Consider the following 24337-nt stretch of genomic DNA (forward strand, 5'->3'; position numbering starts at 1 on the left):
ACTACTTTAAGAATATATACCTTCTATTCGAACTACTTATAGAATTTTCCGACGGCAAATGCGTAGCATTTTAGTCCCTAGGTGCTATACGCTAGCAAGGCAAGCTATATTATATAAAGGCGGTCTAGACTAACCGATAATAGATCGAGGCTCTTAGAGAGAGTAAACACCGACTCCTCGATAGTACGAGCGCTACTTAGAAGGAAGAATAGCATTATATTGTCTGCATCTTCGAGGCAGACCGGTTCTAGACTAATTTGTCGAAATATATTAAATTAATAATACCCTTCCTATAGGTAACTATTGCCCTCGAAGCCGATAAGCCTCTACTATCGCACGTATATAGCAATTTTAAGTAGCTCTATAACTAGTCCTAGAATAACGGCCTTCTTATAAACAACGAGATTAAGGTTATAATCGACAAGCGCTACGAAGACCTCTATATTCCCCTTATATTAATCGCCTATCTTAGTAATATTCGAGAGCGTAAGGACCCTCGGAAGCTTATTATTATTAGCAAAGAGGAGGTTTATAGTATAGCTAACTTCCTTATATAATACTGCGAGCGACAACAACGATAAGAGTTACGCGTTAAACTCGAGATAAGAGCCGGTTAATTAATAAGCGACCTCTTCCTTCTACGTAATAGGCAAGGTCTATTTACTAATAAGGTCGTATAGCTGTCCGGCTTGTCTTAGTCGCCTATATAATAGTAGTATAATAATATTAAATCTATATACCCTAACCTCTCGGAATTAATAATACTAGCGCTATTAATAGCACTAATAACTAGTGCCGCCGAGCGCAACTAGTTAGCTTATAGCTTTATTATAAGCCTCCGCCGTAATCGCCTATCTTACGCTACTATCGAGAAGCTAGTCTATCTATATTAGAACCTTTGTATTAAGTACTAGATTAACGATAACTAGCTTATAGACGACGACTTCTACGATCTAGAAGAAGTACTTAAAGCTGTACTAGACGGCGAGGTCGACAATAGCGCCGTTGCTAACCCTAATAGCACTTATAGGGCGAGTTTATAGATATTTCCCGGTATTTACTTACTCTTAGTATATAACGTATCGCTTCTTATCTACTTTTATATAGTAGCTTAGCAGCTAGCCCCGATACGATAAGACCCTCCGTATGTCTACTCGTACGTACGTAGCGGGTTTATTAGTGGACACTGCCCCTATTTTATAACCACGGTGGAAGCACAACACTAACAGGATGTTGTTGTGGGACGGGACGGGACGGGACGGGACGGAAATGCAGTGAGAGGGCGGTGCAAAGTGACAAAGTCTTGGCTTGCTTGGCGGAGATGACTTTACGCATTGGGCGGAACCACTCACGACTGCCAAACGCGTCAACGCATAGCATCCTCAGCCCCGTGCAGCTGGAGCAAGAGATAGAAGAGGAGGATTGCTGCTGCATATTGCGGACCAGCGCATGGTCTTTTAATCGTCGGTTATGTGGTCCTTTTTGGCCTCTTTCGCCATCCGAAGAAGCACGCCGAATGAACAAACGAGAAATCTGCAGAAGGAGTGCTTGTTGTTGGGCATGGGCACAGCATCAAGCTGCTGCTATGCAGATTCACGAAACAATCACAGTTCGTCGCCACTCACCGTATCACGCTCGAAAGATTGCTCGACCCTCTGCGTGAAAGAGTCGTCAAGTGGGAAGAAGAGGAAGAAGTCCCATAATAGATGCGTGACTTGTGATGGTTCAAATGATCCATTGCTACTGATTGTGTCGAATGCGCTATGGTATCCTGCCAGGACATCATACTCCCATGATACTCACTCCGCACCATGGTATAAAGCAGCTAATGGTTGCAGACACCGTCTTTCTGATCATTCACGACAATCTCTGCCCCAGCATAAGAAAAATGGACCCTCTATATCGCTCCTGTTGCTACATATACCAGAACCAAGAAAATCGTCGAAGCTCAAAGCAAAAGAATTAATCCCAAACGCAGCTCTCAGCATGCCGCACCGCTCTCGGGAACACCACAACCGGTTCTCCCCACTCTCTCCAATTCGCACCCTGGGTCGCGGAGTCGCTCGAGCAGTCTATCTCATCACCAATGACGGTTACATGGCCAGAGGTCAACATGACAGCCACAATGCCGCATCTCGAGGCTATCGCGAGCACCGAAGTCACAGGACTGGTTGGGATCCAGTATATCGTGGTGATGGCAGGAGATCATGGACATGGGAAGACCAGGAACGTCAGCGGTATCGTGACGAAGGATATCGATACTACTAAGCGATGATCTCTGACACTCGGATGCCCACGCCTGATCGATACCTCTCTCTGATGGCTTCTAGATACTGCATTGAATGGCGTTATGAAAGTATGTAATGCGAAGGCGTTCTTAGAGAGGAGGCATATAATACCAATTTGAAGCTCTGTATCTGCACACTTCCGCCAGGCGTCTGGGTCCTATAACATACAGATTGAAGAAGTTTCTTTCACGCGTTCTCTCGCAGACTGGCTGCCGCGTAGGCTACGCTCAACGCCTTGTACAATGCATGCAACTCGCGTGAAATACATCCACAAGCCCCACCTTACCATAGTATTTATGAACATTACCACGTCCACCATATTCTTATCTCATGCCGGCACCCATAGCTCCCATACCTTGAAGCCTAGCTGCGAGCTGTGGGTACTTTTCTTGTACCTCGAGTTGTGTTCGTGTGGCCTCGGCGTATGAAAGAGCGTTGACGATTTCGCCTTCTGTTCGGGAAAGTTCGGCAGCGCGTTCGAAGTATTTGAGAGCTTCGGTCACCTTGCCTTGTTGGAGGAGAAGCTGAGCCATCGTGGCCACTGCGATGTCGCATTCGGGGTCAACTGTGCAAGTGTCAGTATGATTCAGATTCGATGATGATGGTGCACTCACTGATTAGTGCTTTGGAGCACAGTTCTTCCGCCGCGCTGAAGTCCTGCTTCCACTGGAAAAGGGCCAGGGCTTTATTGATCAGCGGCAGTACGTTCATACCGCCCTTCTCACCCACTGCCTTCTTCTCCATCTCGACCGCGGTCTCGAATTTCTCAACCGCCTCCTGGTATTTCTGCTGGTCAAGCAGCAGCTCGCCATAGTAGTTGTAGACGTCGCTCTTGTCCCCAAAGTTCTTAATGCATCTTCTGAAGGTCGCCATACTGCTTGCGACTGATCCCATCTTGTATTGTGTGACTCCGAGCTGTATGTGTGAGAATATGAAGTCCTTGTCCAGCTCGATCGATTTCTGGTAGTCGTTCGCTGCATCGCTGAATTCGGAGAGGATGAAGTGGAGCTGGGCGCGGTGGTAATAGATGTCTGGATCTTCTGGGTTGTGCTTGGTGGCCGTCTCGAAGTCGTTCGCAGCTGCTTCTCGCGCGCCTGCAAGCACTCTTAGTCGAGCTTCTTCTGGCCCTCCTGCAGCACCCACGACTTCAGGCTTACTTTGCTCAAGGTGCATGCTAGCGCGCTTGACGTAGCTCTGCACAAGTGATGGGTCAAGCTCGATAGACTTGTTCAGATCTTCGAGAGCCCGATCGTTGTCTCCACGCAAGTATCGGAATGTGCCTCGCATGTTGTATGCCTCAGCTTCGAATTTCTCCAAGTTGCCCTGCTCGATTGCCTTTTCAAAGGCTTCCGCAGCTTCTGCGTAGCCCTCGGCGGTCCGCAGACGGATAGCTTGAAGACCCTTGCGCAAATGCCACTTGCCGCTTCCCTCTTCCAAGTCTGCAGTCTCCTCGAGTCCTGCCGGCAAAGGCTTGGCACGGAACGACTGGAGGTAGTTTGACACGAAAGTCGGCGACGGCAGCTTCTTCTCTTTCGATTCCATGATATCCTTGGCTTTGCTCTCAGCGACCTTCTTCAGCAGTCGCTCAACAGCTTGAGCAGATGACTCGGTGCGGAATTGGTCAATGATGCAGCTAGCTGTGTAGTCAAGCAGCGCTTCCGAGTAGCGGCCATCTTGCTCGTAGGCGTTTGCTCTCCGGTTCAAGGCCTTAACGTATTCCGGGTCGAGGTTGATGGCAGCAGTGGTATCTTCGATGACCTTGGGCCAGTCGCTCATAGCATTGTGGCACGCTGCACGGTTGGAATAGAAGACGGGATCGGCCTTGCACAGGATAGCTTGTGTATATAGATCGATGGCCTTGTTGTAATGCTTGCTGCCATATGCCTTGTTACCGGCGGCCTTCAGCTTGGCCGCGTAGTCTTTGCGCTCTTGATCTGACAGCAAAGTCACCGATTCCTCGGTGATCTGAGGCAACTCCTCTGGCGCCTCTTCTACCACTGACGCTTTCGGTGCAGCCTTTGATGCAGCATCGGGTTTGCCCTGTTCGACCGCCTTTTCGGATGTCCTCTTCGCCTTTCGTTTGTCCTTCTTGGGCTTTGGCTGCGCCGGCGGTTGCGAGAGGTAGTATACTGTGCCGCCTACTACAACCACGGTCACGCCTGCGATTGACCATGCGGCGACTTTGTTGTCTGAATACCAGTTGGACACGCGATCCCAAAATGATGAGCCAGCTGCAGATACCGAATGTGCAGCTTGCTCAACTTTCGCTTCAGCGTTTTGCGCCGATGCCATGGTGGGCTCGCCTGGACCGATCTAGGACGTGGTAATGACGGAAATAGAAATCTAGCGCTCGAATCGATCTACAGGAAAGAGATGGAGAGAGCGGCGATGGGGGCGACGGGGACGGTCGATGTCGAGGAGGACGAATGCAACTGCTGCCGCAGCTTTCCTCAACTCGAGAACGAAACGATTCTTGAGACAAGCTTCAAGCCTCGGATGTCGCGCCGAGCCTTGTTTTACCTTGCCCGCCCGCCTGACTGGCCCTGACATCACAAGATCACAAGCCTTGACTAATCTCTTTTTCCGTCGCTCGCGGTCTGCACATGAAGAATAATAATAATAATATTGATGAGTACCCGTCAAGGGCCGATCACGCGTGCGCATACATATGATTTACCATCCACTGCCGGTGTGAGATGTTCCGGCCACCCACCGACTGATTACGACGCTGTGGTCTGCACCTCCTGAATCGGAGTCATAGCCCAGCACTACATGTACATGCCTGGTCACAGCGTCCTCTTGATGCTGCTCTGAAAGGTATGACTGTTCAATCGTCTGCATTCAATCGCTGTAGTTCTTCGCTCACCACAGAACCAAGCGCCGTGCTCTACCAATGCTCTCAACATGAGCGGTCACTTCAATGGCGGCCCTGCTGGCTCCGCCACACCTAGCGACGACGAGGAGTCATTCGTATATACTAGCATTCGATATGATACACGCCTTCTGAAATCGGATAAGAATACCGCTGCATCTTGCGGTATGCCTTGTCCGTTCTACATGTTGGAACACCATTGGACAAGACTGCAAATTGCCAAATGGAGCACATTCTGCTTTGCGGACGATAGACCAAGATCCAACTCCCGCGGTCCATCAGTGCTCTACAGTACTTTGCTCAAGGCTGTCAAGCAGTGGCACGAGAAACATCCCGGCGAAACTCCCGAATCTCTTCGAATCAAGGTCCGGGCGTACGTCGGAGGTCGTGTACGCACCGAAATCTATTTCCCACTTAGATCCATTCCCATGGAGCAGCTTTTTCCTTCGACGCTCGGCTCACCGACACAGCCTTGGGTCGCTCTCGAATGGACCATCGTGCTGGACTCTCAGGCCACGGAGCCGTCTGAAGGCACGATGTTCAAGACAAATGATCGCTCAGCTTACGGCCGTGCGAGGGCGGCTGCAGAGATCCTCACTTACCAGATACCGAAGGAGGTCCTGCTTTTCTCAAGCGACGGAAACATCCTCGATGGGTCCATATGCACGCCATACTGTTATCGAAACGGTGCCTGGGTCACTCCGGATGCGAGTGCTGGAGGTTTGCAGGGCACTACAAGACGTTGGGCTCTAGAACAGGGTCTCGCTGTTGAGGGAAAGATCGCGGTCGATAGCTTCCGAGATGGCGAGATCGTATGGCTCAGTAATGCGGTCAGAGGCTATTTTCCAGCAAGATTCGAACATCGCGCCAGCGCAGCAAAGGTATCCGGCGACGTTCAGCAGCAGCCTGCTTCGTGACAAAGCTTTTCCAGTGTACAACTTCCAGTGCTGTGGCATACTTCAACTCTGGGCTGGTAATTTCTGATTCGCGAGAGGGTTTTGGAATATTGTTTGAGAAAGAAATAAGAGCAAGTCTACTCTTGTTAAGGCGCCTTGTTTTGTACAAGCGAATTAGGTTCTCACAGGGCGCGACTGCATCCCTCACCACGTCTTGGCACGCATGCCCAGGCAGGCGCGACAGTGTGACTCCACGAAGCCGCGGATACCTTCCTATGCGCCAAAATGCACTCAACGAGTCACCGAAAAGAACGAAGTCAGAGCAGGGATTCAAGGTCCATGCGCAATCTGAGTACCTCGTATGCGACACCGCATGGCGGATACGAGCCCAAGCGATTTTGTGCCTCGGTAAGAAGACACCTGGATGTCTCAACAGCACTCAAAATGCAGCATGCACCACTGCCTGTTGGCCATTTCAGCGACCCTCTTTCCCATTCCGCCTTTTGCACCCCTTCTCACTACCATCGCCATACATATGGAGCTCTGCCTCATCCGAACTACGCTTTTGGCCTCCTCCGCCATCCGTTCTCGAGGCGCCAGAAGCCTGTGGACGGATACTATCATTCGCTTGCTCCAAGTCAAGGGGCTCTGAATTTGCGTCCAGGGGGACGGGATCGATCGAAGCGAAAGCAACTTTTTCATTCAGCTCTGCTAAGGATCTCGCGTTCCAGCTAGAATCGCTCAGTGCTTTCCTGGCTATCATTGGCAGCGGCTCATGCAATATATCCTGAAGCAAGAATCTTTCCAATGGCGATGCGGGACGAAGTTCCGAGGATCGATATTGACGAGTGATGAGGCCCAAGTCCACGGTACTCGAACGATGTCTGAACAGTCCGGACATCCCAATATTGGTGCTCCCACCATCCCGGTGAGCGCAGTGAGCTTGCTCCGTCTTCGGTAGTTTTCCCACGAAAGCCGGTCTTCGTTGCTGTCTCTCGACATATCCTTCAAGATGGCTGCCAATCTGGACGGGGTTAATCCGGGTGACCGTACGGAATTTATCATGCTTACGCCAGCAAGATGGGCAGCGACGTCGCTGGCATCCAGAGTGCTAGACACCTGTCTACGTGTGATCCCGATCCTCGAAACCTGAAAACTGCCTTGATCACCTCTCGACATATCTGGTTAAGCCTTTCTTTGATACATAAAGCTTGCGAAACTAAGTCTCTCCATCTCTGCTACCGGCTTAAGCGGCGCCTTTGTAGGCCATCTGGACAGCGCTCATTTCATAGCAGGCTATTGCCATTCAACAACCCGGCGTGAGAGCGGAAGGCAAACATCTACAGCCGCCGAAAGCTGCAGGTTACACAAGTACCTCGATTTAATTCATCAAGGAAGATCGAGCCACAGGGCACCAAGGCCATGAGCCATGTCTGCGCGGAACGTCTATCCACAGCATGTACCTGACAGGTGCGCACCTTGATATCAACCTTGCTCAACTTGCGTGTGGCCTGCCAAAATGCGCTCACATACCCGTAGCGGACTCGACAGACATTCCGGCCTAATGCCTAATGCCGTAATTTCATAAAGACATCATCAAGGGTCGATCGATATGGTATAGATCCCAGCCTACTGCGGCTCGAGCCCAACCTTACTGGCGACCCTTCATCTCCAGTGCGATGGATGCACCGACGCAGCAAACACAAGACTGCGGTTCGCACTGCACTGCACTGGTCCCTCTGCATGTCTAGAGCTCTTGACGGCTACTGTATGTGGCATAAGCCCTACGGAGCATCTGCTGGTTTTGCGAGTAGGAAGTCACAAAACACTTGGGACTTCGTCAGGCAAGACTTTTCTTGCACGAAAAGACAACGGAGTCTCCTCTTGCCTGACGGGCCCTCCACAGCGCAATTTCACGCCTTCCAACTGTAGGTCGGGTCGACCCGTTGTTACACCCTCTTTCAGTGTTTCGGTGGTATTCTCTACGCCCTGTGGAATAGCCCCCGAGCCCTGCGACTGCTGTTATATCCAATGGGAGAAGCAGATTATACCTGTATTGAGTCACTCGAAATGACAATCTACCACTCGGGCGGCGGACGCTACTATTCGCTTCTTGAAGGACGCTGTACGACTTATCTATACGGAGGATCCAGTCACAACATGCTTCTAGAATCTTGATGATTCCACGGGAGTCTGTTGGTGCAGGGGTATGAGTATTGAGTTAAGCTTGACAGGAGTCTAATCCATGCCAAGCTGTTCAACCACAGATCATTGGCGCACTCGGGCTCTGTACGCACGCAAGCCTACTGGGAAGCAACAGCCCACATCTTAGCACTCGGCGAGATTGGACAGCTCGCAGCATGTCTCCTGCACTTCTCACCGGAACACTTGCCCAAAACTTGATATATGCGGTTCTACTGGACTGTACACACCTTTACGGCTGCCGGACGCCAGCTTCGCAAACCCAATGTGCGCTATGCCATTCGCTTTATCCGTCTAGCGACTCTTGGGATATCTTTAGATTACTTTGGTATACGAGGCTCCGCGACTTGACATTGGACACTTCGCGAGGACTGCAAGTATATCGAACCGCTGCCAGTAGAGGTGCCTACCGATTCATGATGCCTCAGACGTTCCGGCTAAGCCTCCTGTCAACTGGTCCTATACATCTAACAGCGGATGCGGGCCAAAAGTTCGGCTCTGGAATCCTAGTACTACGGCTACCTCCAGCGTTCCTGGTTCACGCTCCAAGCTCCGGAGAGATTGCGCTCCTCGTCATTCGAGTACCTCGTATAACACTTCATAAGTCAAGACCATCTAAGCTTCTTTTAGCTCGACCCGATGATCTCGGTAATACGTCGAATTGGATAGGACGTCGCTAGTTGTCTCCAGCTTGCGTGCAGCAATACAGAGGACAGCCCAAACCGCAAGTTGTAGCTAACCTGCCTCGTCTATCCGCCTGCTTGGAATTTGTACAGCAATTGTGCCTGTCATTTGGCGAGCGAGATCTTCAACAAGCCAGGGCATCTACAGATGGTTCCAGAGATTCCGGCCGAGCTCTAAAATGACACGATCAATTGCAGCCGATGTGCATCACTGTTTCAGCTCTCAATGGCATCATCTTGCGTCTCTCTTCAAGTCTCTTGCTCATCTCCATGGCTTGGCTGTTTCAGAGCTCCAGAATTTCGAGACTGCGGTAGCACGCGATAACGTTGACTCGGACCATCCCAGCAGGCCATGTATGTACGAGAGTATGCATATGCGAACCTCAGGAGAGATGTTACTGTTAGGATTTATGAAGACTCCTATCATGACATTCATCAGACCTGCTTCTGTTTTAGTGCGACTGTCAGCCCCCACCCAGGCCATTATCCATGAGCGCAATCGAGCGTCGGAGCTTCATCGTCAGCGTCCCCAGTGTATCCGACTTGCTTCCTCGTAACACAAATATCCCACGACGAAGCTGCATTGAACACCTCTTTGGACATCACACTCACTTGTACCCGTCCACGGCACTTTGGTCCTCACCGGCGCTATCCTGTGACGGATAACATGTCAGAGGCATAATTGAGAAAGTAAGGGTCGATCTGGTCGCTCACACGTTCTTCACCACATTGCCAGTCTCTCCAGTCATGTCACACCTGATAAAGATCTCGTCGCAGCTGCGGAATCAATGCAATGTCGCCTTCTGCTGATTGCGTCAAATAGCTACCTCTCAGTCTTGGCAGCGTTTGAATCAGCACCCTCTGCGTTTCTATTCTGTGGAAAGCCCGGCAGTTCTAGGAAAATCCCTTCCTGGTCTCATGCGGAATTCTCGGCTGCCAGGGAAGGAATTGAGTTCAGATACAAAAGAGTTGTGTTTTCATGCATGGCAAAGGAATACTCGAGCGATGCCTCTGGACACGTACGGCCTCATCTGCAAATGTGCCTTCGGTCGCAAGTACGTTTACAAATGTGGAGCGGTAAGGAGAGATTCTTACCTCAATAGGAATGGGAGGCATCAAGAAAGGCTCTCTCTGCTTGTCGCAGCCGTAACTAAAATTGAATCACTGCACTTCATTTATGCTCTACCGGGGCTGGAAGCGACTCAAAGCGTGCATTGCTACTTGACCACGCTACTTTCCATTATCAATGCCAGTAAGATTTGACCTGCCTTACATTGAGTCACGGATCCTTCTCCAGCGGAGACACTTCTCTGCCATCGGTCGTGAGCTTCCTCAGCACAAAGTTACATGGCTGACCGCGAATGTTCATACAGACTGGAACCGTGTCCAAAATGAATCTCTGCACACCTGAACCCCCTGCCGAAGAAGCCACGCCCGAAGATCCATCATCCGACTGACCGTTGACACTGGTTTCGGAAGGAGTGAGAAGACAGTTGTATCCTGGTTTAGAAATGTCGATATCGCCAGTACTCTCGGTCAACTCTTCGAATAGCTTCGAAGGTTAGCAGGAGAGCAAAGCATTTGGATGGCGTTCGGGAGAGGAGGCCACTCATGGCTGCAGATGCTGACGAATCGACATACTTGCGTCCGTGGCCGGTATCCATATCACTGATTCCTTTGACTACACGTTTGCTGGTAACACGAAGCAGAGGATCGTGGCACTTTCCGGAGGACAGCGGTTGGTGCTTGATAAAGACGTGCAGTGTGCAATCTCGTCGCCAAAACTTCCAGAGCGAGGATGTTGTAAGGACTCCATGTCGAATCGCCGTATCACGAAAGATGACCTCAGTTTGAAGGGAGGAGTTGAATACATGTAGCATGTGAAAGGCCGGATCGTGCGGGTGAGCGGGTGGTTGCACACGAACGCTCTTGCCTCCCAAGCCAGATTTCATGCTCCCTGAAACCGTCCGCACAACCTGAAGCCGCTCGACTGCATGCGCGCAACATCGCCGTGTTTTCATCAGCACTGCACACAGAACATCATCTCACGGCTTCGCTGCAGGCGCTCCTGACGACGGAAGTCGGGCTGAATCCACAGCGTTTGAGGCAATGGCGGCCGCTGAGATCAACGCGAATGTGCGCAGCTTCACATCCATCGGTCAAGCGCAAGCAAGCGCGACTTGCCGCCTTCTCGACCTGGCGCCAGAGCTCCGCAATGAAATCTACGAACGCGCCTTCTCCTGCAATGGCGAGAGGATCGATCTGAACAGAAGACAGCGAAACTGCTTCTCACCAGCTTTGCTCCTCACCTGTCGTCAAGTCTATCAGGAAGCCGCAGCACTCTTCCGTGATACTGTCTACGACCACTACACGACCAAGGAATTTCGGATCACCCTTCATAGCAAAGACACACCTTATCGCACACTTCGTCGAATTGCAACGCGCTACAAGCTGCAGAACATAAGTTATCTCGAGCTCAATCTTGTGTTCGGTTCGCATGAGACCCCGAACCCCAGGCGAGCGTGGTTCACATTGCAACCAGATCGCGTGACTTGGAAGTTCGAGCCAGTAAGATGCGCGGGTACGGTAAGGTACTATCTGCCTCTGAAAATCACAAATGATGGGCCAGCAACTCGTGAGCTTCAAGGGATGGGCCCGGCCTGGCGTAACCACGTCGTGAAGCATCTGCTGGGGCGGCCAAACAGCCCAATTCAGACCAACATCCAGAGACAGGTGGAGGCTTTGCTTACGACATTCTCCATCCCGGATAGAGGATGAGAACTTGAGAAAAGAAGTCCAAAGTCAACACCAGAGATTTGGACTACAAACGTCGTCGGAGCTTGTGTTGCATGACCTTGGGATCAAGACGATTTGCCATCTCGAGAGCACAGGCACCAAAAAAGAAAAGAAAAAGAGGCAAGACTATCCCATCAGCTTTTGGCAATTGGCTCCGGCAAATTAACCCCCGTATCGTGCTGTATGTTGCATCTGAGAGGACCGTCATCCGAGCGCAAGCAGCTGAAGATTTCTGTGGAGCAGATTCAAGGGACGGTGACGTGAGAAACGCGCGAGGCCGTATTTGCTGGTGCGTCAGAGGCTTCCATTGCTCTTCCTTCCGTCGTGTGTGGATGTGAGCTTCACTCTGGTGATAAATGTAACCGCAAGAGGTCTGTGAGGGATGGATGAGGTGGAGCAGTGTATACAACCAGGCCACTGCCATCTCCGGCTCGTCGCAAACCTTCACCTTCATCTCCCGTTGATTTCCTCCTGCTCGCATTCTTTCTGTATATCCGGGGTTTCGTCAGTCACTTCACACCCGCGGCCGCAGCCCGGATACATTGATCGACTCGCCTTGGGAGGCCAGTGTCTGGTTGCTCTGCTCCAAAGTTGCTACGTGTGTGGCCTGAAGAGACGCATGCCACAGACAAGGATCGGGCCTGAGTCCGCTCGAGATGACGACCGCTGATGCAGCTTCTGCCAGGTTTCGGGCAAGATCTTGCCAACCACAGTTAGAAGCATGGAGCTCGCGAAGTAGAATCAATGTAGGTCAGCTATCAGATGCACCGACTACGCGATTCCTCTTGGGCAGGCCTAGAGATAGCGTGACCGACCATGGAGTATATTCTTGGGCTGGGCCTGGCCCTGCCAATCGCAACCTCAACAGGCATCTCGGTCGTGACTGGAGTTGCACAAGGAGTTTCTGAACAGAGGAAGCGCAACGCAGATGCGTCAAATCAAACACGCATGCTCAAATTCCACGTCGATGTGTGGGTCGATGCTTCATTGCGGAAGGGCAAGGGCGCGGAACTCCATGACACGATTCTAACGCTGCGCAAAGACAAAGTCTGGGTAGAGGCGAAGAGTCCGATTACAAGACAACCAGCAGACGTAGCTCACCATCCATTCACCGGCTTCTACCTCGAATACCCCGACGACAACAGAGGCTTTTGCAGAGGTCTTGTCAGCACGATCAGTGTCGACCCGCCAATGCTGAACTGGATATATGTGGACAAGGATACATATGAGGTCAAGTATGCAGCGAGATCAGGAAGCATTATGCATCATGTAGGCGACTTCGACTGGACGACGGATGCCAATGAAGACAGCTGCATCACTCTTGATGGCTTTGAGGGTTTTGTTGCGGTGGAAGAGGAGGATGGCGTGTGGGCGCTGTATTTCGATATGGATGATGACGGACTGAAGAGTAAGAGGAAGGGCAGGAAGGCTGTTGAGGTACACTTGCAGCGAAGAATCATTGTTGGGCAAGAGCTGAACAAGTGGGGGTTGAAGGAGGAGGGCAATATTGGGTTCAAGAAGACGCGAGAGGTGTAGGGATGCATTCGCAGGGCCAGAGAAGGTCATGATAATATCTAGCCCAGGTCGGAATATCCTTGCCAAGACTGGAAGCAGCGTGCCTGTAGTGAGGTGAGGATCTATGCGCCTTCACCTGCAAATGTGATAGATTCCACGCTTCACCTCGTTCATGTGCCAATGTGTAACCTCCTGCAGACTACGTACAGTACTGTACAATGAAAAAGTTGCCGCGTCCGAGAGATGCCTAAAAACGCGCACCCCGGCCTTGATTGGATGGGAAGTCGCGTCGTGCGTCGTGGGGCGCTGTGAGCCCTGAGCTTGTCACGTCGCCTTCGAACTTCCACCAACAAGACTGTGCTGCGGCCAGCCCTGCGACTCGCTCGCCGCTGCTGTCCGACCAGAACAGGTTACTTGTCCCACTGCGACTTATGAGGCCTCTGGACAGGTGGCGTACCACGCACGACATCATTGCTGCGGCGGCCCCACGATCGCACGTCGGCGCCTGGTGAAGGCGCGCCCGCGGAAGCTGCCTGACCCTCCGGGTCGTGGGCATCGTGGCATCTATCACATTCGTGAACATTCGCCTTCACTCTTGTGCCACCAGCACCGGCACCAGCACCGGCGACGGCACACACGCGCCCGTGACGCCGTGACGCACCTCTCTTGAGCTTGCCGCTCTCGCTTTTCTCCTGCGCGCAGGCCGCTTGCAACCATGGCATCAACAACCACCACCCCTCGGGAACTTGAGGCCATCGAAGACGATCTCGCCTTCAACGCGGTCCTTGTCGAAAGCCTCGACCCATACAGTGACGACTATCACGACCGTCTGGCCGACCTCGAGTTGGACAAGGGCCGACTGGAAGCCGAACTCGAGCAGCATCCTGTCAACCAGCGCCATAGTCGTCCACCTAACCACCACCAGCGTGTGGACGGCGCTTCCGACAGCGCTGCCGTCCGCGACGATTGGTGGCAGCACGCCATGAACGGAAGCCCGGCGAGGAACCAAAGCAGCGCTGGCAGCATGTCCTCAAATGCCAGCCAGCCCAATCCACCAGACTACCAATCGCAGGCCAACCCTGGCCTCAAGCGTGGTCGGCCGGTGCCTTCCTTTCTGCCTGATCCATTCGAGCCAGCTTCGAAGCGTCCCACTCCAGATCCCTCGAATGCTGGAACTCCGACTTCATCGACTGGCTCTGACTATGTCGATGTTGCGCGCATGCGCCAAGAAGCTGCAGTGCGGAGACAGCAAGAGACCCTTCAGCAGCATGAAATGGCCCATCGAGATCATGCCTATGCCCAACAAATGAATCAACCGCGTCCTTCCCAGTCCGTCGCTTCATCTTCGAGGCCGGGAGTGCAGACCACTCTTAACTATAGTGGCGGTTATCACAAGCCGCCCACTCCGCTTCCTATGATCAAGACGGAACCTCCTGCTCAGTTTACTCAGGCTTCAAGCTCTCGAGGGAGTTACCCGGTCCTCCCATCTCAGCAGATCAAGCCCGAGCCCTCGTCATCACGAACGCAGCAGCCCTCTCCGAATCTCGCCTTCCGAAATCCACCTGCTATGATCGACCTGACCGGGAGCGACAGCGACGACGATTTCGAAGAGATCAACCCTACACGATTCACGCCGAACGGCCGCCAGTCGTCACGCTCGGCCCAGCCAGTCTCACAAAGTGCGCCAATTCCCTATCGCCAGCCAATGCCAGGTGGCTATCCTGGCACTGATCCCCAGCATGTGTACAGCAACGCTGCAAACCATACGTATACAGCACATGACCCATTCGCGCAACTTCGCAACCAGATCGGTCATGGCATGCAGAACGGGCTGCAAGCACTTGGAAGTGGCACGCGTCAGCTCACCAATCTGATGTTCGGCTCGAGCGCTCGTCCTTATGACCTGGATGATGACGATGACGATGAACTAGAATACGTTGGACACCGCCAGCTTCCAGGATACGCCAATTTGTACGATGGTCGTGAGGATCTCTATAATCAACGCTACAATGACTTTGCCGCTTACGACCCTTCAAAGTCGAAGGAGGAGTTGGAAGCATTGCTAGCAAACATTCGTCCGGATGAGGACATGCCTGCGCATCTCCGTGTTCAGACTCCAGAGGACATGTCTGTGAGGCTGCACAAGTATCAGGAGCTGGGTCTCACTTGGTTGAAAAACCAGGAAGAGAGCTCGAACAAGGGCGGCATTCTTGCGGACGATATGGGACTGGGAAAAACTATTCAGATGCTCTCTCTCATGGTTACCCGAAAGTCCGATGATCCTCGCTGCAAGACTACGCTCATCATCGCCCCTGTTGCGCTGATGAGGCAGTGGAAGTCGGAGATTAGAAACAAGCTGAAGCCTAACAAGCAGCTGACAGTTTTTACTCACCACGCCACGCACAAGGCCAAGAGCTTCGACGAGCTGCGCCATTTTGACGTTGTGCTGACTACCTACGGCACCATCGCAGCAGAGCTGAAGCGACTGGAGAAGTTCCAGTTGAGACAACTGGCAAATCCGGGCGCGCGAATTCAGCCATCACATAGTGAGAAGACCATATTTCTTGGCGAGAATGCTCCCTGGTACAGGGTTGTTCTGGACGAAGCACAATGCATCAAGAATCGGACAACGCAGACATCCAAGGGTGCTTGCTTGCTCAATGCTAAATACCGCTTCTGTGTCACCGGCACCCCGATGATGAACAATGTAGAAGAGTTCTTCTCTCTGATTCAGTTCTTGCGGATCAAGCCATATTGTCATTGGCAACGCTTCCGGAACGACTTCAACACACCTTTGCGCTCCTCCAGCGATCAAGTCCGCCAGCAGGCCATGAAAAAGCTGCAAATTCTATGCAAGTCCATTATGCTCCGTCGTACAAAAAAGAGCACATTTGAGGGCAAGCCGATCCTTGTCCTGCCTGAGCGTACCACGGATGAAGTCAACCCAGTCTTCTCCGAAGACGAGACGGCTTTCTACCATGCTCTGGAGACGCAATCACAAGTCACCTTCAACAAATACCTGAGGGCTGGCACGGTCGGTCAATCGTATTCTGCGATCTTGGTCCTTCTCTTGCGCCTGCGCCAGGCGTGCTGTCATCCTCACCTGATCAAGGACTTTGGTGTCGCTGCTGCTGCTGATATGAGCGAGGACCAAATGCTTGACTTCGCTCGACAGCTGGAGCCACAAGTCATCGAGAGAATCAAAGCCACAGGAGGGAACTTTGAATGCCCTGTCTGCTACGATGTGACTGCTAATCCTGCCATCTTCATTCCCTGCGGTCACGACACGTGCTCAGAATGCTTCGCCAAGATTGCTGACCCTGCGATGGCTATTCAGAATGGCGACGAGCGTGGTCAGGCCCGGTGCCCCAACTGCCGCAGTAACATCGACCCGAAGCGTCTCACAGACTTCAACAGCTTCAAGAAGATCCACATGCCTGAGCTTCTGACACAAGAGGAGCAGGCCTCTATGGAGGAAGATATGGTCGACTCCGATTCCGATAGTGATGAAGACAGTGACTCTGATATCGAAGAGAAAGAAGACGAGTATGAAGACGACACCTTGGATGGCTTTATTGTGAATGATGAAGACGAAGTCGAGGCGGACGAGTCAGATTCCGACGACCTCGATCGGAAGCCAAAGAGAGCCAAGAAGCGAGTTGTGGTTGATGATGAGGAGACTGATTCCGATGACCTGGATATCAAGCCAGCCAAGATCAAGACCGAGGTGAATATTAACGCAGGACCTTCCAATGCGGTGATCGATGAGGCTGATGAGGCTGATGAGGAGAAGCCAGCCATCAAGAAGAAATCGAAGGATAAGGGCAAAGCTAAGGAGAAGGGCAAGGGAAAGGGGAAGGGGAAGCAAAAGGAGAAAAAGAAGAAGAACAAGGCCTCCAAGACTCTTGCTGAGCTCAAGAAGGAAGCATCTCGCAACAAGACGGCGAAGAAGAAGTATTTGAAGCGGTTGCGCAAGGACTACATGGGCTCTGCCAAGATCGAGAAGACCATGGAGATCTTGGAAGAGATCATGCAAGACAAGGAGGGCGAGAAGGTGTTGATCTTCAGCCAGTGGACTTCTTTGCTTGATTTGCTTGAGATCCCGATTGACGAGCAGGACTACGGATATCGTCGGTACGACGGTAGCATGAGCGCCAGCATGCGTGGTGACGCTGTCGACGATTTCTGTGACGACCGCAAGAACGTCCGCATCATGCTGGTTTCACTGAAAGCTGGCAACGCGGGACTGAACCTCAACATGGCCAGCCAAGTCATCATTCTTGATCCCTTCTGGAACCCATATATCGAGGAGCAGGCTATTGATCGTGCTCACCGCATTGGGCAGAAACGCCCAGTCAAGGTCCACCGTGTCCTCATCAAGGGAACAGTCGAGGATCGCATCATCGCCCTGCAAGAGAAGAAGCGTGCCTTGATCTCCGAAGCGCTTGACGAGCAGCAATCTCAGCAGCTCGGCCGTCTCGGTGTTCGCGAATTAGCGTACCTGTTCGGCGTCACCAATGATCCAAACCAGCAAGTTGCCTACCAGCCGCGTCAACGCCAGCGCTAGGCGGTAAATACAATTCTAGATGATTCGAAACGAATAACGCACCATACCATGTATTGCTATCGGGAACTGGCGTTCTCGCGTACATAGTCCCCAGGATTCCGCACCTATAGGCATGCGGCATTGAGGTCTCTTCACGGCGTTGAGGGGTACTGATGATGTGGTGAGAATAATGCAGTGATACCCTCAAAATAGCACCATGGTGTGGCATTAGATGCAAATATTAATAAACTTGGCTCTGACACATCCTTTTTCTGCAAGTAAATCTGACTTCTGTTGCCTCCAATGGTCTAGTAGTTTTCAGGTCTCACATCACAATCTCAGAACCTCGCAGACTCACTATCTCGGACATGACACAAAGGCCGCAGGTTCGGATCGAGTTGTCGTTCGCTTTACCTCGTCAATACCTGATGCTTGCACACGCCGGTAGAGCAAGCTCGCCTGCAAGCATCCGCAACACTCCGTCAGCTAGCTAGCTAGAATTTTGCTGGATCTAATCTGACGTAGAATGCACGCCTGGGCTGCCGCTTGAGATGCCTGGGAAAGTTGGAGATTCTGTCGATCGGTCTGGCCGATGCTGTTTACAGTATATAAAGGCGCCTCGTGCGGCCGTTGGCGGTATCTCAGTCCGTCTCGGCCAGACACTGACCTTGTCCGCTTCCAACAACGGCGATCGGTCGTGAACAGCTCACATCAGATGCGGTAATCGAGCTTAAAGTTGCTTGATCCGTGCTTTGATCTTGTGCATACCAAAATCTGGAGCGCACGTGCGTGAGTGGGTGAACGAAGTTGAAACTCGAGGATCGCCAAGGCAGAACGATGAGTCAGCACTGTTGGAGCTTTAGCGCGTCGCAACAAACCCTGCCAACCTGCCTCCCAGCTCGACTTCCTCTACGGCGGGAATTTTCTTCTTGTACTTGGAAACATTCTCGTCGGCCGTTGCACTACAAACATCTGTCCTGACGCCCAACAATGGCCGACGTAGCGACGGACTCCCTGCCAGCAACTGCTGCTACTGCTACTACACCCACCAGGCGCGTTGGAAGGCCGCCAAAGTATGACTGGGCCGACAAGAAGGATCTCTGCTATCGCCTCTATGTCACCGAACAAAAGAGCGGGGCAGAGATAGTCAAGTATTTCGCAGAGACGTTCAGGACCAACCCGAGCGATATACCATGCAAACGTGGTTTCCTTCGCCAATTCTCGCTATGGGGATTCCCTACTCATGCAAAAAAGCTATCTCAAGATGAAGAGGAGGCCGTCTCGATTCGCATGCATGAGCTATGGGAGCAGAATATGAGCCAGAAAGACATGAAGCTTACCCTGGCAAACGAAGGATGGCAATTGAAAGACTATGAATTCAATAAAATCTGGAGGAAGAATGGCCTAAGACTCAGACTTGGTAAGGGCTACAAAGTGCCCGAGGCAGAGAAGTCCAAGAAACGCAAGAGAGCAGCTTCCGCAGCCGCGGAAGAGCCAACGTCTGACCTTCAAGCGCAACTGGAGACCGCAGCAGCACTAGGCCCAGAACCGGCACCGGAGCAAGAAGAGATCAATCAAGACGTCCCACTGTCTTTGCCGATGAGTACAGAGGAGCTTGCTCGACGACAGCAGAGACTCTTCGAGATTCAGCTCGAGTCCGATCAGAAGATGGCCAACAAGAAACGTCGGCGCCGAATTCGAGGATACAGTCACTTACCTGCGGATGCTCCCGGCACTGCGCCTAGGTATGTATATTTTAGGACTTGGCCTAAGTGCAAGACGATACAACCGATGCTAATTCTACTTAAGATACAACTCAGAGACCAGTCTTGACGAGAGCAAAGCCTACTTGCATCTCACCAATGAGATGTACCAGACAATACGGAAGGACTATCAAGCTATTTGTGAGGAGATGGGAATCAAGAAAAAGACCCAGTGCGCTGAAGGCGTTTGGGAGGAAAGTAAGGCCAAACTCATTCGCGAGAACATGCACTTGATCAATATGACGCATCCACTACAACCAGACCAAGATCGTAAGGCTATTGCACTTGAATGCATATGCGCAGATGTGACGAAGCGCATGCGAAACGCGGTCACGCATTTGTCGGTAGCTCAGGCCAACAATGTGCTTGGCATCAATCCAGCTACTAGCAAGATGATCCGACGCTCCTTCTACGAGATCCTTGCTGCGGCCAACTTCGAGTCGCGACTTGTCAGCGGAGAAGACGAATGGCAAGCTTTGAAACAGCAATGGTACGATGCAAACGAAATCTTGCAAAATGCAGTAAACGAGGGTGATACCCAGAAGACCAAGGCAATCGATCTCCTGGGAAGCGATGCAATGAAACGCTTTCGGGAGGACAAGAACAAGCAAGGGTATGGAGCTCCTGCTCAAAAGAATGCGAGATATGGTCCAGGGCCCGGTGCAGCTTGGGCAACCACGATACCACGATCGACCATAGTGGTTGAGTCCCCCGCCCCGCGCGAGTCTCCTCGCGGTGCTCAGATATCTCAGCCTCGAGCACGAGCAGCTGTCGAAAGTGGTTATCCGTCACAACCGAATGGCAATTTCATTGGCACTCTGGCTCAAGCGACAGGTGACATCAACTTCGACCTCGATCCAGCGCTTGCAACGCCGTTCGTACGACCTGCGGCGGAGCCAGAAGTGCTAGCTCAGCCCATCGGATCATACTTCAGACTCGCCACGAATTCCAATCTCGTTGGGCATCATCCAAAGTTGTGGTTGGCGAAGCTGACTTCCAAAAGCATGGCCGCTCTTCATAAAGCAGCAACGAGCAAGGCTGGCGCTGCGAAAGTAGCCCAGATCAAAGGCATTGTGAAGAACGGGGATGGTACCGAAGACAATTGGCAAATCGATGATGACGATGAATTGCAAGCGTACCTCGATATCGCTGGTGAAAAGCCAACGTTCGTCGTATTGATTGAAGCTGGTTACACTTGAAGGATCATGTATGCAATCGGATTTGCTCGCTTTCGTACAAAGGTGCGATGCAAGTGCGGTCGAGAGATGGTGTTGGATGTAGCAGACTTTTAGCGTCCCTGTCAGACCGCTGCACTAGTGCGCCCGTTTACTAGCGTCTTACGCCGCGACAAAAGATCGGAAGTATCCGCGCTTACTAAGCGTAGATCTCGGGCGCACTTATAGGCTAGGGTCGCTACGTGCTTGGCGCTAAGCCTCCTCGGCTTCCGCCTTATACGCGCTTCCCTTTTCTTAGCTACGGCCCTATAGCTAGTTAGCCTTAGCATACCCCGTACCCGCACGTGCAGCCGAGTAGCTAATAAAATCTTCTAATGCCCCGTACCCGAACGTATAGCCGAGCTAATAAAATCTAATACCCCGTACCCGAACGTATAACTAAGTATCTAATTAGAATTGCGTCGCAATCTAATAAACAAACAAGCCTATAAGCTAATCCCTCTAAGGTAGGTGCGCCTATAGCCGAGTCGCGCGCCTAAGGCAATTAGGCACCTCTAAAGCCGCGTCTACTAAGGATTAGCCTAGTCGGCTAAGAATGTACGCTAAGAATCGAACGCGCGACCTTAACCTATAGACCGTAAAGCGCAGATACTATATTAGACCGCTATACTAGTACGCCCGTTTACTAGCGTCTTACGCTACGACAAAAGATTAGAAGTATCTACGCTTACTAAGCGTAGATCTCGGGCGCACTTATAGGCTAGGGTCGCTACGTACTTAGCGCTAAGCCTCCTTAGCTTCCGCCTTATAGTCCTATTCTTTTAGGTTCCTACGGGACTGTCTCTACTATTTCCGCTAGGAAATAGCCTAATTATTAGGCGTATAATAGGACCTACTAAACTTACGGAAATGCTCGGTTTTAGCGTATTAGCTCGGTTTGCCTAATTAGGCTATATTGTTATCGCAATTAGACTAGTATAGCGACTTCTAAGGTGTTATTACTATCGCTACTATCGCTGCTATCGCCTATCTAATTCTTTCTCTTATTCGGCCTCTTAATAGTACGCGGCATTATCGCTACTAATCTCTTACGCTTGTTACTATTATATTTATTAGAAGTCTGCCTCTTACCTACTACTTCTCGTATAGTGTTATCTTCTTCTATCTAAGGAAACTACTCTACTACTTCTATATCTTCTTTTAATAGCGAAGCCTCTCTTACTAGCGCTACTAGCGCCGCTAGTAAAGTAAGGTCTATAAGCTTAGCTATTTCTTTAATAGTATCTAAGTCGAGCGGCTAAGCCGATTATATAGATAATAGCGACTCGCGCGGCTACTATAGTAGCGGTAGCCGCGCCTTCGAAAGTAAGAATCTAAAGGGTAGCGGACTCGGCGTAAGAAGGTCGATTACCTATAACGGTCGTATTAGTAATAAGAGCGTCTTATTAAGTAGTAGAAGATTAAAAGCTCGAGATCTATATTTAGTCGCTAGCGGCGGTAGTAGTAGTAATAGAAGGGTCGGATACTATAGCAATTAGTAACGAGTTAGAGTAATAGGTTTAGGTAGAAGTTATATCTACTATCGCTATCGGTTACTAGTTAATTAAACCTTAGGCGCGCCTTCTCGAAGGAAGTCGTCTAGCGAGAAGTTAGCTAACTAAGTAAGCGTATCCTTTACCTTATATAAGAAGCCTCTTATAAACTTGTCCTTTAGCGTACTATCGTAGATTGTCTTATTGTTACGGACTATATAGAAGTACTATAAGAGGCCTTCTATACCTTCGTTAAAGTAAGCGCGAAGGTCTCGAAGATAGGGGTCGCTAGCGGTATAGTTTTAAGTGTCCTCGAAGCCCTCGAGAAACAAGGTAGTACTATCTCGTTGCCGCTAGTATTAACTAATTTCTATACTATTAAAGCCGTAGTAGAAACTAATATAGATCTGTTATTATTATAGAGTAAGCGGTATTACAAACAGGTAGTATCTTAGAATATAGTAGTAAGGTAGGTGCTACTAAAACTATAGTAGGCAATTATAGTAAGGAGGTTGTTATCCGTCGCGATATAGTATAAGGCCTTCGTATAGCGGTAATGCCTTAGCCTCGTATTCTTCCGCAATAGCGAGTTGTTTCCTAACGAAGTCCTACGCTACTAGAGGGCTTAATTGCTTAAAATATAGCATCTCTTTAACCTTCTAGTATTGTATACGTTTGCTAAGTCTATAGCTTTATAGGTCCGCCTTATATAGTTATCGAGCGTCGATTGTTAGTAATTTAGTTATAGTACTATATATCGATAGCTAGGCGAGGTCCTTCTTCTAGTCGTATTTAATAGTATTATAGTATCCTTCTAGCGGCGAAGTAGTACGTATTTATATAAGAACTAGGTTACGAAGACGTACCTAGGTTGCCTATTTCTATAACTTCTCTAACCCCTAGTTCTTCCGTAAATACTAAGCCTCTTCTACTAGTTTGTTTAGAAGCCTTAATTCTGCTTCTATTATAGTAACAACCTCTTTAACCTCTACCTTACTCCGAGCCTAATAAATAGCTCTTTTAAATAGTCTCTAGACTATAGGGTACTTAAATTTAGGAAAGTAGCGAAGGAAGGTCTCTTTAGCGTATCGTTAGTAGAGATATAGTCGTATTTCCTCGCTTTAGAAGGATAGTCCGTTACGAAAACTTTTTTTCTAATCGCGTCGATCCTATCGATCCTATCGATCCTAAGCGATCCGGATACGAGTCGGGTCGAAGCGACCGAGGGATCGACGCGATCGATAGGATCGATATAGTAAATTTTTGTATATATAGGATCGCTCTAGGTCGCTCGCAGTCGCAGTCGTTAGTAGTGTTTATACTATTCGTATAGTACTATATTAGTACTTATCGACTCGTCGACTCGGTCGTATTAGTCGACTCGGTCTAAACTAGAATATACTAGTAGTACTATAGTTTTAAGTATATTACTATTATATTAACCGTCGTTACTATATATCGCTATATCCTGTCTTATACGTTCTCTATAAACTATAAAATTATTCTTCGCCGCCTTAGTATTATTATCCTCTATGTTTCGGAGATACGATTTCTATATACTCTATACGGCACGTTGCCTTTTTATTACTCGCCTATAAGCCTTTATAGCTCGCATTTCCTTATCCTCCTATTCCTCGTCGTAAATTGTGTTATACGTCTTAAAATCAACTATACTATTAATATAGCGAGTCCTATACGGGGCGCCTTCGTCTACGGATATAGCGTATAATATATAATAGACTAGTAGTAGGCTATATACCCGTCGCCTTTTAAGTCTACTATAGTACGGTAAAAGACGCCGTAGCCGGATTGTCGTTAGACTATACGTATCCTTGTACTCGCTCTTATCGTTAATATAGTCGTAAAGCTTAACAAAAACGCCTATAATAGGCCTCCGTTTCGTCCTAAGCCCCTTCCTATATTTGATTCCTATTTCTATATTAATCGAGATTACGTACTTTAGTTAAGCTAGTAGGCGACCGCCGAATCGAACTGCTAATTTATTAGGTGTTTCTACACAATTAACGTTATATTCCTATATCTATATAAAATTATAACGTCTGTTGCCG

General features: G+C 50.3%; 6 protein-coding genes across 6 annotated transcripts; 5 read left to right on the plus strand and 1 right to left on the minus strand.

Moving 5' to 3' along the window:
* Positions 1-2374: 2374 nt before the first annotated feature.
* MYCFIDRAFT_203480 (uncharacterized protein) lies at positions 2375-5194 on the minus strand (the record flags this gene model as incomplete). Its single annotated transcript, XM_007928169.1, has 4 exons — positions 2375-2853; positions 2903-3382; positions 3446-4519; positions 5155-5194. 4 exons carry the CDS (start codon positions 5192-5194, stop codon positions 2612-2614), a joined length of 1836 nt encoding a protein of 611 aa, XP_007926360.1. The 3' UTR covers positions 2375-2611.
* On the plus strand, positions 5193-6077 carry MYCFIDRAFT_136127 (uncharacterized protein; the record flags this gene model as incomplete). Its single annotated transcript, XM_007928170.1, has 1 exon — positions 5193-6077. The coding sequence occupies one exon, from the start codon at positions 5193-5195 to the stop codon at positions 6075-6077; it is 885 nt and encodes a 294-aa protein (XP_007926361.1).
* A 4973-nt stretch (positions 6078-11050) lies between these two features.
* Positions 11051-11719, plus strand: MYCFIDRAFT_196410 (uncharacterized protein; the record flags this gene model as incomplete). The annotated part of the gene is made up of 1 exon (XM_007928171.1): positions 11051-11719. The coding sequence occupies one exon, from the start codon at positions 11051-11053 to the stop codon at positions 11717-11719; it is 669 nt and encodes a 222-aa protein (XP_007926362.1).
* Positions 11720-12607: 888 nt separating this feature from the next.
* On the plus strand, positions 12608-13210 carry MYCFIDRAFT_120620 (uncharacterized protein; the record flags this gene model as incomplete). The annotated part of the gene is made up of 1 exon (XM_007928172.1): positions 12608-13210. A coding segment is annotated over one exon (603 nt), but the record flags the coding sequence as incomplete, so codon positions are not given.
* Positions 13211-14957: 1747 nt separating this feature from the next.
* Positions 14958-18054, plus strand: MYCFIDRAFT_203481 (uncharacterized protein; the record flags this gene model as incomplete). Its single annotated transcript, XM_007928173.1, has 1 exon — positions 14958-18054. The coding sequence occupies one exon, from the start codon at positions 14958-14960 to the stop codon at positions 17817-17819; it is 2862 nt and encodes a 953-aa protein (XP_007926364.1). The 3' UTR covers positions 17820-18054.
* Positions 18055-18788: 734 nt separating this feature from the next.
* Positions 18789-20760, plus strand: MYCFIDRAFT_35833 (uncharacterized protein; the record flags this gene model as incomplete). The annotated part of the gene is made up of 3 exons (XM_007927529.1): positions 18789-19232; positions 19323-19543; positions 19608-20760. The coding sequence occupies 3 exons, from the start codon at positions 18789-18791 to the stop codon at positions 20758-20760; spliced, it is 1818 nt and encodes a 605-aa protein (XP_007925720.1).
* Positions 20761-24337: the final 3577 nt, after the last annotated feature.

Source organism: Pseudocercospora fijiensis, assembly GCF_000340215.1.
Source record: "Pseudocercospora fijiensis CIRAD86 unplaced genomic scaffold MYCFIscaffold_4, whole genome shotgun sequence".
NCBI classification, from domain to species: domain Eukaryota; kingdom Fungi; phylum Ascomycota; class Dothideomycetes; order Mycosphaerellales; family Mycosphaerellaceae; genus Pseudocercospora; species Pseudocercospora fijiensis.